Source organism: Lutjanus erythropterus, chromosome 23 (genome assembly GCF_056507025.1).
Source record: "Lutjanus erythropterus isolate fLutEry1 chromosome 23, fLutEry1.hap2, whole genome shotgun sequence".
In the NCBI taxonomy this organism is placed as follows: domain Eukaryota; kingdom Metazoa; phylum Chordata; class Actinopteri; order Lutjaniformes; family Lutjanidae; genus Lutjanus; species Lutjanus erythropterus.
Window position 1 is genome coordinate 14101581 of NC_139339.1, and position 12713 is coordinate 14114293.

The 12713-nt window shown below is 37.0% G+C and overlaps 2 protein-coding genes across 2 annotated transcripts; both read right to left on the bottom strand.

Annotated features, from left to right (window-relative positions):
* Positions 1-280: 280 nt before the first annotated feature.
* LOC146305733 (uncharacterized) lies at positions 281-7018 on the bottom strand. The gene is made up of 11 exons (XM_084711588.1): positions 6719-7018; positions 6537-6636; positions 5610-5731; positions 5449-5519; positions 5238-5363; positions 4585-4680; positions 4324-4455; positions 4109-4231; positions 3972-4009; positions 3349-3394; positions 281-1955 (listed from the first exon to the last, which is right to left on the bottom strand). Exons 1-11 carry the CDS (start codon positions 6771-6773, stop codon positions 354-356), a joined length of 2511 nt encoding a protein of 836 aa, XP_084567714.1. The 5' UTR covers positions 6774-7018; the 3' UTR covers positions 281-353.
* A 3514-nt stretch (positions 7019-10532) lies between these two features.
* On the bottom strand, positions 10533-12692 carry LOC146305734 (uncharacterized). Its single transcript, XM_084711587.1, has 2 exons — positions 12449-12692; positions 10533-10856 (listed from the first exon to the last, which is right to left on the bottom strand). The coding sequence occupies exons 1-2, from the start codon at positions 12591-12593 to the stop codon at positions 10723-10725; spliced, it is 279 nt and encodes a 92-aa protein (XP_084567713.1). The 5' UTR covers positions 12594-12692; the 3' UTR covers positions 10533-10722.
* Positions 12693-12713: the final 21 nt, after the last annotated feature.

The following is a 12713-nucleotide window of genomic DNA, read 5'->3' on the forward strand; positions in this document are numbered from 1 at the left end:
TACATGAACCAAGAAAAACAAAGAGAGCTACCAACTGACACTCAAACTGAATTAATAAAAAGGTTACAGGGGAAATAAAACAGTATTACAGTACTGTCCCTGCATAATTTCTAACTGATCTCTATCAAGTAGAGTGCAATAATGCCATGCATCAATAAGCATGAGTTAAAATCTAAAATTAAGATCTCATTGATGACCCCAATGATGTGCAGTCTTGTAAAAATAATGAATAACAATAATCAAAAATACCTACAAAATGACAATAACAACAAAAGGACAAATAATGGCCTGTAGGTGTTATACAGTGCAACACATATATAATAAAAACATTTAATCATCACTTTTTTTTTACTTTAATCTGACTCTGAAGTCTGGTCTGCATTTCTGTGGCTTTTACAAGGAATAGGAAAACATAAAACTGTTTTCTTCTGTTTCTTTTTTTTCTTCCTATGTTGCTCCTTTGGGACTTTTTTCCTTTTTCCGGCAGGTGAATGAATTGGACTGTTCGTCTCACTTTCCTGACACACATTCCCAATGGCTCTTTTGGTTCCAAGCATATTCTTTTTCTTTGGCAGAGATGGCATCGTCAGTTTTAAATTGCGAACACCTTCCAACAAACTGACATTTGCATCTGTTTTTTTATTACATTTTCTTCTAACATTTCCTTCACTATTTTCTACACAACTCTTCATACTGTCTTGTGATGTTCTTTGTGGAGTTATATACTTTGTCTCAGTGATTGTATGAATACCATCCTTAATTTCATCATCAGTTATCACATAAGTTGGTGTTGACTTATCTGAACCACGTCTTCCCTTCACTCTGCCTTCATTAGATTCAGAATCCCCCTGTCTTGTCTTTTCAACTCGTCTTAGAGAAGACTTCACTCTGTTTTCTTCTTTCTTTTCGTGCTCTCTGCTCTGTCTCTCCTCACTGACATCTTTATGTCTTGTATGTGTAACACTGATTTTCTGCTCTGATCTGCTCTGTCTCACATCACCTGATCTTCCTTGACCATAGTCCTGTTGTCTCCCTGACATTTCTCTCCTTTGCGCATGTTTATCATCTCCTCTTTTTTGTTCTCCATCTTCCTTAACTTCCCTCTTCTCCTCTCTCAGTTGTTCATGTCTTTTGTCCCTCCTACTGTCTCCCTCACCATCTTTTGACATCCTATGTAGCTTTCCACTCCCTGATGCCATCCCTCTTTCTCCAGTTTTCACTTCTTCATCTGCTTTCATATCTGTTTCCTTCCTCTCCTCATCTCCCTGTTTGTCCCCAGTGATAGTTTTGAGGTCATGTTCTTGACCAGCGACCTCTGTGGCCTCCAAATCTTCACTTATGTTTTGTTGAACATCTTCCAATCCTTTGGTGTCTCGATAATATTTTGTCAAAGATTCTCCCCTCTTTTCTTTTCCATCCTCATCTGTCTTTACATCCATAACTCTCCTCTCTGCATCCCTCATCTCATCTTGTTTGTGAAGATGTACTGCATGTCTGTCACCGACGTCCGGTTTAAAATCATGACTAATATCTGGTGTCCTTTGTTTTTCACGGTCACTGTCCTGAACCTCCACACTCTCTTCAAAATGAGTTTCTCTAGATAAGGTTTCTCTCTTTTCTGCCTCTGCATTTTCTTCAGTGTCTTCCTTATCCTCTCTTTTCCTCTCATCTGCATGAGCATTTTGAAGACTCAAATCATCCCTGTCCTGATGATTATTTGGTATTCTCTGCCCAGCATGGACTCCTTTGTCTTGATCCTCTACATTAGAACAGAGGTCAGGTGATAGCCCTACTCCTCTAGACCCAACTCTGTCAATGTCTTCACCCATTTCTTCTGTCCCTTCAACCTCTTCTGTCTGTAAAGCATCTGTACACTGGTCACAGGTATCACTGGTAGCAGGTGGGAAGCCTCCAGGAGTCTCCCTGATGTCTTGGGTACAAGTATTTGCAGCACGCTCTGCAAAGTAGACACAATATGAAATAAATTTAGGCAAAGAACCAAACGATTCCTTCACACTACACATCAGTGAGCATCACAGGTGGGAGCAAGACATTGCTCTGCAAGTTTTGCATTCAAGTCTCAAGTCTTTCCAGTGAAGTCCAGAGTCAAGTTCCTAACTAAGCAAACCTCACATACAACAGCATTCTAGAGACTGCACTTATTGCAATTTCCAACTTTTTAAGACCTGCTATTTCCAATTTCAGGGTTTCTAAGAACTATAATTGAAATCATAATTGAAAGGAAAATGAATAAATATTAGTTTATGCCAGAGGGGTGACTTATTCTGTATTGAGAAATAAAAGTAAAGTTAAAAGTATTTAACATAAAAATGTTGCCATGGAGGACTTATTATTTTGGTAAGAAACAAAGTCTCTGAAACTCAATTTTTTTTCCCTTTTTCCTCCCTATGTTTTTGCCGTCCCAAAGTTGGCAAGTATGTACAGTTTGCCCATAAATAAACACAGCAGAAGACATTAAAGAAGTTCCTGTATCATGCGTCTCAGCTGCTGGGTGAAGTGAAGGGAGAGTCTGTGGGATTAAACCAAAGTGGAGTGAGGTGTTCTCTGGAGACTGGACTATGCTCTGCATTGGTTACAAAATGTGGATAACAATACTTATTCAGTGCCTTTTTACTGGCACCAACCTCACATTTACACGCATATTGGTAAAAAAAAAATGCAGTTGAAGTCCAAATAAGTGCTTCAGGTCATATTTCAGGTCATGCAAGCAGATGTATGGATTAAAATGAAAGTATTTTTGTTGCATGAGACGTGCAAGGAAAAAATACATCTGACAGGAGTTTAAACTAACTAATTAACTAAGCATTAGCATTTTAATATTCACCTTGATTTACCATTCTTTGTGCTCCACCACCTCCTAATTTTGACCCTCGTGTTCCACATACTACAATTCAGTTTTTTGTTGTCCACCTTGTACAGCCTGTAAACAAACTAAATTATCTCTGGTATCACTTTTTTTCCAGCTAGAGTTCAGTAAAGTAATGTTAGCTCTTCATTGTTCTCTTCTTGATTGGATGCTGTTAGAGTGGTTCAAACAAAGTGAATCTGAGGAATTAAATGTCAGCTTCCACAGAATGAACAGCGTTAACGTTAGTTGATTTAGGAAATGAAGGTAAATCATTCCTGGATTTACAATTTTCAAAAAACATGCCTTTTAATCTTTGGGCTTGGGGGAAGTGTAAAGTCTTTTTAAGTCCAATTGAAGTTACGAGTCATTGGTGTTAAAGTCCCAGTAGATTTGCAAGTCTTTTTTTGATTTTTTTAAGACAAGACTAAATTCACGTGACTTGAGTCCACCCAACTGGTAAGTAAAATGAAAATATTTACAATCTTACCCTTTCTCCTGTAAAAAAGAAGATAAGCACCGGGGGATCTAGTGAGAGAAATGTGAAAAGAAAGCAAGGTTATTTTCAAATAAAGTAAAATGTGTGATGTGTTTAATATTGGGGCTTTCTGTCATATACACATGCAAAAATACTTACTTTTAGGTTTTTCTGCAGACACTGTAAATACATAAATGTGCAGTATATGTGTGCATATTTATGTTCCTATGGGTGCGTTAGTACTTGCATGTCTGTATCAATATATACATTTGTGTGTGGATAAATCTGTAGCTACTGGGAAATATAAGTATCTCTAAACATTCATTTTGTCATCTTTTTTGAAAACTAAGACATTGGGTTAGCAAATGGGTGAGAGAAACAATATGGAGTCTGTGGTTACTGCACAACATGTGAGGTACAGACAGTTGATTTGAATGGACTGATCGATGAATTGATTTAATAAACATTAATAATAAATAATAAATTAACATAAAACATTTTTATGTATAGTGGTGGTATCTCTATGTGATGTATTGATGTGAACCGTTATATATCCAGTGGTGGATTCTTATGTGAAGGCTCAATTAAGAAATAATGAGGAAAGGATTAAAATGGACTAAAACTTACTTCTCAAAGTTATCCACTTGGAATGGCTGGTAATCAAGCTGTTGATGAAAAGAATAACCAAACATTACATGGTGAATTAATCTTTTGCAAAGTAAATATGTAACTTTCAACACTGGAGTTAAAGTGATCAGTCTTACCAACGTGACCGTGGTATCGTTGAACTCATACCATCTCTCATCATCCTTGATTCTTGTCGTGTAATGTCCACTCCGAAGATCCCCAACATGGTCCACAACCGCATACAGTTCATATGTCTGATTCTGATCACCAGTGGGAAAAATGACATACATTAGGATTAAGAACTGCAAAGAAATTTCTTATGACAAAATGGTAAAATATGATGCAGATATACCTCTGGTATCTGTAAAGTGCAGGGAACGTCCACAGTGCAGTTGATTTTGACATATTTCATGTAACGGTAGTCAAACTCAAACCTCTTCAACAGCAGCATCAAAACATCTGGATGACGCTTTATTACGCATCTCTGAATGAAAAATCACAGGTCAACAACATGCATTTACATGTGGTTACTTGTAACGACATGAACCTTTAACTTATTTCAAAGTCTGAGTTAATGAAGACAAATCAGTTCATGTGTGTCCTCATTACTCACAGTAGTTGCATCAGATTTGGCATCACAGTTGTCGCAGTACATCTGGTTCTCTCCCTTGAATTCTGAAGCTTTGAAATACTCCTCAATGCCATCCAACTAATAAGACCAAAGCCAGAGAACCAACAATCAAGAAATAAACAGAATCAATAAAAAGGATGAAATAGTTGTTAAAAAAAATCAAATGCAGAGTGTAGATGATGGTATCATATGAAACTAGATGACCAAGGCAGTGTTTCTCAAACTTTTTCTGGCAGGCCCCCCTTCAGAAGCTGAGAGAGGTTCATCCCCCCACCCCGCAATTATTATCAGTCATGAGCAATAACTGTGGAAGCAGCTGATGGGGATCTGCCCTCTACTGAGTGACCTCTTCATTCTGCTTTTGATGCTTTCCCATTAGTGGTTCTTAATCATATAGTTGTTGCAGATGAGAAGAAGAAGTATCTTGGTAAATCATGTTTATGCTCCATGTATATTTTAGTTTATTGCTCTGGATGGACTGAATCTCATACAATACATGCAAATTCCCAGTTTTTGATACATCACTTTATGCTGTTACACTCAACTGAGGAGAAACTGTTGGTGCAGATGGTATAATTAGTTTACTAGACATCTCCTGCAACAGACAAATGCTTTGCAGGTTTTCAGATCCTTACCACACTATAGTGTTCACTGTAGGAATCCACCAGTGCAAGAGGAAGATGCCAAAATGCCTCATCAGCGTCAGTCTCTGTGCCACATGTAGAACATCTGGTCTTGTTTGTCGACTCTCCGTGGAAGATCTGAATGCACAAAAATACAGAGACTGGAAAACAAGTCTTTGTGATTATTGAAGAGAATCTGTGCACTAAATGAAAATGTCTTTACCTGTGATGCCTCAGGACTGGTCAGATTTAAAATCTTCTCAAAGTACTCAGCCGCATCACGCTGTTCATAAACTGAGGGGGTGAAGAGCAGAAAAGGTCTGGTTCACAGGTAACCTAATCAAATGCTGTATTGTTCTGTGTATTAACACATACTGTACTTACCTCTGTCGATGCCCAGCTTGTTTGTGATGTTGTAGGTGTACGCTGTTTGTTCTTCCAAATCATCAAACAAGGTTTTCAGATGACGGTCAATATTCTCAGTGTCAGGATTTTCACACATGTGCCTGAACAAAGACAATGCATTTAGTCATGAGAGACACAATGATGCACCACAGCACTATATGCACTATATGATATGACTGAATGATACACATTTGAAAAAATCAGCAACATCTCTTTCCAAAAATCATGATCAAAATAATCCACAGACTTAGTTGTGAGCAGTTTCATGTAGGATGTATTTTCTTTTTGCAGAACAATGTATCAGAACTACTTTAGAATCTGCTGGAACTCCTTTGTTTCTAATTGAAATAAAGTAGTTCCTAAATTAATCTGCTCACAACAAGATCTGTATCTCATCTTAAGTAACTGGGTTGTGATTTTTAGAAAGAGACGCCACATACATTCCTAAGCCTTCTATCTTCAAAACTAGGCAGCTTCCACCAGAACAGAGTTGGATGGGCAAATGGTACTACAGGCCTGTATTGTCTTGGCCGGTACATAATGACATTGCTCTTACATCTGGAGAACAAAATTTGTAAATCAGGGCATCTCTGCAGCACTACAGTATTTCATATAAAGGCTATTTTATTACACATTTTACCTATATCAAAAAATATAATCTATATTATTATTATTATTGTTATTATTATTATTACAATTATTATTATCCTTACCGTACCGTACTTTCTTTTTAATTCTATGCAGGCTACCATAATAAATCTATCTCTATTTAAAAAGAAAGAAGAACAGGAAAAGGGACAGGAAAGGGGACAAAAAAGTATAGTTGTGTATTGTTTTGTTTTTGCACCACTAATAATTAAAAAATAGTAGCCTCTGCAATTTGTGCAGCCCTATTTTGAAGCAAACCTTTTTACAGCTGCTCTGAAGTCCTCGGTCATGAACAGCACCTGCAGCACACTGTTCAGGTAACATGTCGCTCCTTGGTTCTTCAAGCCGTAGTACTTCACTGTTGGGAGGAGGTTGTTAGTAATAAACTTCATATCACTCACTGCTGATGATAAACCGGCTTAATAACACGAATAACTTACCTGGAGGAGAAGAATTATTGAAGATATACTGCCAACCATTTTTCAAGGAGTTCATTTTGATTGCTTGTTGACAGTTTTTCCAGCCCCTTTCTTTGCTGTTGTCGGATTGTTGTCAAATGATTATCAGTTCACAATCAATCGATGACAATAAACCAGTCGCAACCGTTATTGAAACGAACACAACAGCAGAAAAATACGAGCCTACCTTCAGTTTAAACACTTTCGAGACATTCCTGCAGATCGTTGGAAATCAAGCTCTTGTACCCGTTTATTATTAACAGGCAAACTTTCTCTTTCACTTCTCGCCTCAGCTGCTGGAATGCTGCATTCAGGGTATGTCGGAGATAGTGGTGTTATTAACAGACGAATCCCAAGATTTACCAGGAAATTGACAGTGGTGGAAGAAGTACTAATATCTTTAACTTGAGTAAAAGTAGAAACTACTATAGTCTAAAAATACTCAAATAAAACACAAGTACAAGTAAAACGGTATTCAAAATGTTACTTAAGTAAAACTGCAGAAAAGTATTAGCAGCAAAATGTATCAAAACTAAAAGGTGACATTGGATGACATTAATATACATATTAGCCAGCAATCAGCGTGAAAGAAAGAAAGAAAGAAAGAAAGAAAGAAAGAAAGAAAGAAAGAAAGAAAGAAAAACATGAAGGTGATGGCTTGTTTTTTCGAGGCCATATAAAGCAAATGGCACCACACACACACACACACACACACACACACACACACACACACACACACACACACACACACACACACACACACACACACCACTGTCTTGGCCTTTGTTCTCTTAATATGATGTCTTGTGACCAAAACATCGGCACATTGTTTAATAAATTAGTGCATAGATTTTAAGAGTGTAGAACTGACTTTTTTCTTTGAAACCATTTCAAATGTAACCTAAGTTGTTGTTGTTGACAACCACACTACCTGCACAGTACATATTTCTATTCCTGCTATATTACTATAAGAATCTCACCTTGTTTCCCATGTAAAAAGTAACTAGTAATTATTAGTTTAACATCAATGTAGAGGAGTAAATTACTTCTGTAATGTAGTGGAGTAGAAGTATAAAGTAACCATGCATAACATGGAAATTGTCAAGTACAAGTATGCCAGAATTGTATTTGAGTAGTTCTATAGTAACTGAATGACTGTAGTTACTTTCAGCCACTGGAAACTGAATATTATTGCAGTCTTTATTGATCTAGTGAGTTTGGTTTCAGACACATTCTAATAGGCCTGCATTTGATGCAGGAGCTTTACAGGAGGACATGAATATCAACAGAATGATCTTATAGGGTGAAGAATGTCACATTTCCTGTTTCTGGATCACATGGAAGCACACACCAGATCTATAACAAGAACTTCAGGAAAGATTTGTGACCTGTTGCTGAAGTAGTTCTGATTTATTAAACTTAAAGTGATTTAAAATTAAAAAAAAAAGGTAGGAAACTACTTCACTACTTCATCTGAGTTCCTGTTGTTCCATTCAGATTTATCTTGTCTTTTATTTATATAGTATGTACAGGTTTGTTTTATGTTTGGCAATTTGTAGGCTTATTTAATTTAATTATATATTTTGAAAATGTCTCCTTTCCTTTTTTAAATTTTCTTATTTTTAATACTGTTCCATTCTCTAAATACAGTCCTTATGTCTTTTTTAAAAAATATCTTCTGCTTAATATCTGTGAATGTACATGAACATAATTTTATAATTCTTTTCTTATAACTGAACAACACATTGACTTAACAATGTACAGTATACACAATTTTCCTTTGCTCAATAAAACAAATTGGAAATTAATGTGATTAAGAATTAAACTAATTAGGCAGTTTAAAGAACTAATTTTACACATAGAGATCATTTCTGTTCCTGATGCTCGAGGATACACATTATTTGTCAGAAATATTTTTTTCTTTGTGTATTTGATGTTCTCATGATGTGACTGCAGGGCAGGTTTCACTGTCTTACATCTGAACACTTAACCAAGGACGAGGCATTAGAGAGAACTCATTTATTTAACAACAACGGATTTTTGAAACATATTTAAAGGCAACATGGAAACATTTAAGGATTATTGCAAGGTTTATAAACAGTGTCCGAAGTTTTTCTGAGCCATATGAAGCAGCAGTGGCAGTAGCATCGATAGTGACATGAGGAGAAGGTTTCTGTCAAGCCATCACACCCCAGGGAACCTCACCACCAAATGGATGACGGACATGTGCTGTATTCCATATCCAGACAGCAGGTCTGTGTCTCTATGCAGTATTTTGCCTGTGACGACCAGCCCTACAACCTCCTGTCCTAAATACACAGACAGAGAGAAAACAGAACAGAAATTTATAGAATTAGTCAATCAAACCCAAAGAGATTTTTCACAAGTCTACTTTTTTCCAGTTTAAATGGATGTTCTAGGCCTTGTTATATGCTCTGGGACAGAGAATCACATTATTGTCAGCTGGTTGTTGGTTTGAATGTGGCTTTAAAATGCAGTAATGGTGGAAGTCGCAGGTCTGAACCTCAGACTCAGTGAAAAGCATTGATGTAGTGATTTAAAGGAGAAAGACCCCAGTGTTCACAAATGAGTACTACAGTCCAAATAAGAAGTTGGAGACAGTATATTCAATATGTTAAATTCCTATTTACAACCTCTGGTTTACTCCAGCTCCCTCCTCTCCAGACTTGAAGCTCAAATTTAACACTTATAAACATATTCTAAAAGTTTCTTATTGATGTTTTAGGACTCATAAACAATCATGAACTCATTTGATGAACATTCAGCATTAATTTTAACTTGAAACAGAGCAAACAAAATGGAATGAAAATTTACTGCACAATACAACTGTCTGTACCCTTTTTTTGTTTGTTTTTGTTTTTGTTTTTTACCTTTATAGCACAATGTTTGGCAACAAAACATGTCTTGTTGGTGGTGGTGTGGGGAGGTTTTACTTTTGATTTCCTGTAGTTTTAACGCACGGACTTTACATGTAGAGGAATGTTTTCACTACATTTCTTTAATTATTTCTTTCAGTAAACAATCTGAGTACTTCTTCTATCACTGCAAACAATCAAGTCTATGTGAAAATAGTACAAGGTCAGCATTTTTGATGTGAGAAATTTGAGGTTGTTCTGTTGACAGACAAATAAACAACAAGAAGTCTAAGGCTACAATCACTGTCATGTGGCTGATAGTTAAAATACTTCTCTTACCTGCGGTTTCGGGAAGTGTCTCTGCGATCTTCTCCTTCAGCTGCCCCACCGTCATGCTCCTCATCTGCTCCTCTGTGTTGCACAGGTCGATCATCATCTTCTCCCCTCTCAGTCCATACACCACCACCTGATAGATTTTACTCATCTTTGTGCTGATTGTTTTGCTCTCTGTCGAGTTGATCCTTTAACTTCTGCAGTGGTAATGCCACTTCAGGGTGTTGTTCAGACTTATCAATGGGATCTGACGTAAAGCAATGACTGAAGATGCTTTCGGTTTCATCTTAGTTTATCATAATCATTATTATTATTAATAATAATAATATTAAACGTGATCTCTTGATAAAGGTCCTTGTGACCAAAACATTGGCACATTGTTTAATAAATTAGTGCATAAATTTTAAGAGTGTAGAACTGACTCTTTTCTTTGAAACCATTTTAAATGTAACCTAAGTTGTTGTCTGAACACAGGTATGTGTTCAGACCAGAAAGAACACAGGTATGTGTTCAGACACATACCTGTGTTCTACTACCTGTTCAGGTTTCACTGTCTTACATCTGAACACTTAACCAAGGACGAGGCATTAGAGAGAACAGAGAATATTTATTTAATAACAACGGATTTTTGAAACATATTTAAAGGCAGCGGAAACATTAAAGGATTATTGCAATAAAAAAGCCCTTACAGTAAGCTTTAAGATCTGTAAACATTGTCTGAAGTATTGCAGCAGCAGTGGCAGTAGCATCAACAGTGACATGAGGAGAAGGTTTCTGTCAAGCCTTCACTCCTCCAGGGACCTTCACCACCATGTGGATGACGGACATGTGCTGAATTCCATATCCAGACAGCAGGTCTGTGTCGTCATCCAGCATTTTGTCTGTGAAGATCAGCCGCAGAGCCTCCTGTCCTAAATACACACACACAGAAAACAGAACAGAAATGAATAGAATTAGTCAATCAAACCCAAAGAGATTTTTCACAAGTCTACTTTTTTCCAGTTTAAATGGATGTTCTAGGCCTTGTTATATGCTCTGGGATAAAGAATCACTTTATTGACAGCTGGTTGTTGGTTTGAATGTGGCTTTAAAATGCAGTAATGGTGGAAGTTGCAGGTCTGAACTGCAGACTCAGTGAAAAGCATTGATTTAGTGATTTAAAGGAGAAAGATCCCAGTGTTCACAAATGAGTACTGCAGTCCAAATAAGAAGTTGGAGACAGTATATTAAATATGTTAAATTCCTATTTACAACCTCTGGTTGAAGCGAGTTGTTTCCTTCAGCTCCCTCCTCTCCAGACTTGAAGCTCAAATTTAACCCTTACAAACATGTATTCTATATTACATATATTCTATGATACATATTCTATTCTGATTTTTATGACTCATAAACAAACATGAACTCATTTGATGAACATTCAGCATTAATTTTAACTTGAAACAAAGCAAACAAAAACGGCCAGGAATAGAAATGTCACAGGATAACATGCTGGCTGCAGCGTTGTTGTTGGAGAGGCAAATAGTTTGACTTAGCATGTTTCCTTAAACTCTGGTGACATATCAAGGTCATTTTATAATTTAGTACAATTGTAGCCACTGCTAATCAGCAGTGACTAAGTAATTTAATTCCTATCCATGATAATGTGTTATGATGTGTTTGGAAACAGTCCAGTGTGGTGCAGTATGATGTGGGGGAGGGAGCTCCTTTCAACATGAAAAGTGAAGCAGCTGCATGGTATCTAAGGAAAACTGTGTTTCTCACTATCGTCTTTTCTTTGTCTTATGAGAAATAAATGAGATTCTTATTGTGAAGTCTCATCTGTTTCTTCTCCCGCCCTCATATAAGTCTTATATTATATATACTGTCCTGTGAAAACCATTTACGTCTTGGTCTGTGTTTTTTCTTAACATGTACACTGAAATTCACAAGCAATGGACACAGCAGGGACTTAGTGTGAGTGAACAAAGCCTAATCAAACAGTTTGGATCAATACATTGGCTAAAACTGTTTACTGCACAAAGCAACTGTCCTGAACAAATACTGTATAAAAAAGAAAAGAAATGATGTGAAACCATCACCTTTCCTTGGTGTTTTTTTTGTTTTTACTACCTCTATAGCACAATGTTTGGCAACAAAACATGTCTTGGTGGTGTGGGGAGGTTTTACTTTTGATACTTGAAGTACATGCAGCTGTCAGTACTTCTGCAGTTTTAATGATCAGACTTGTAATGGAATGTTTTCAGTACTTTTCTTTAAAGATTTCTTTCAGTAAACAATCTGAGTACTTCTTCTATCACTGCAAACGATCAAATCTGTTTTCCAATATAAAGTTAAAAAAAAGTACAAGGTCAGCATTTTCGATGCAAGAAATTTGAGGTTGTTCTGTTGACAGACGAATAAACAACCCAACAACAACAAGTCTAAGGCTACAATCAGCTCCGTCGTCGATTAAACATTTTTAACTTCACTGTCATGTGGCTGATAGTTAAAATATTTCTCTTACCTGCAGTTTCGGGGAGTTTCTCCGCGATCTTCTCCTTGAGCTGCAGCACCGTCATGCTCTTCATCTGCTCCTCTGTGTTGCACAGGTCGATGGTCATCTTCTCCCCTCTCAGTCCATGGACCACCACCTGATAGATTTTACCCATTTTTGTGCTGACTGGTTTGCTCTCTGTTATGTGTCAGTCGATCCTTTCACTTCTGCCCCTCAGTGGTAATGTCAGTTCAGGGTGTTGTTCAGACTTGTCAACGGGATCTGACGCAAAACA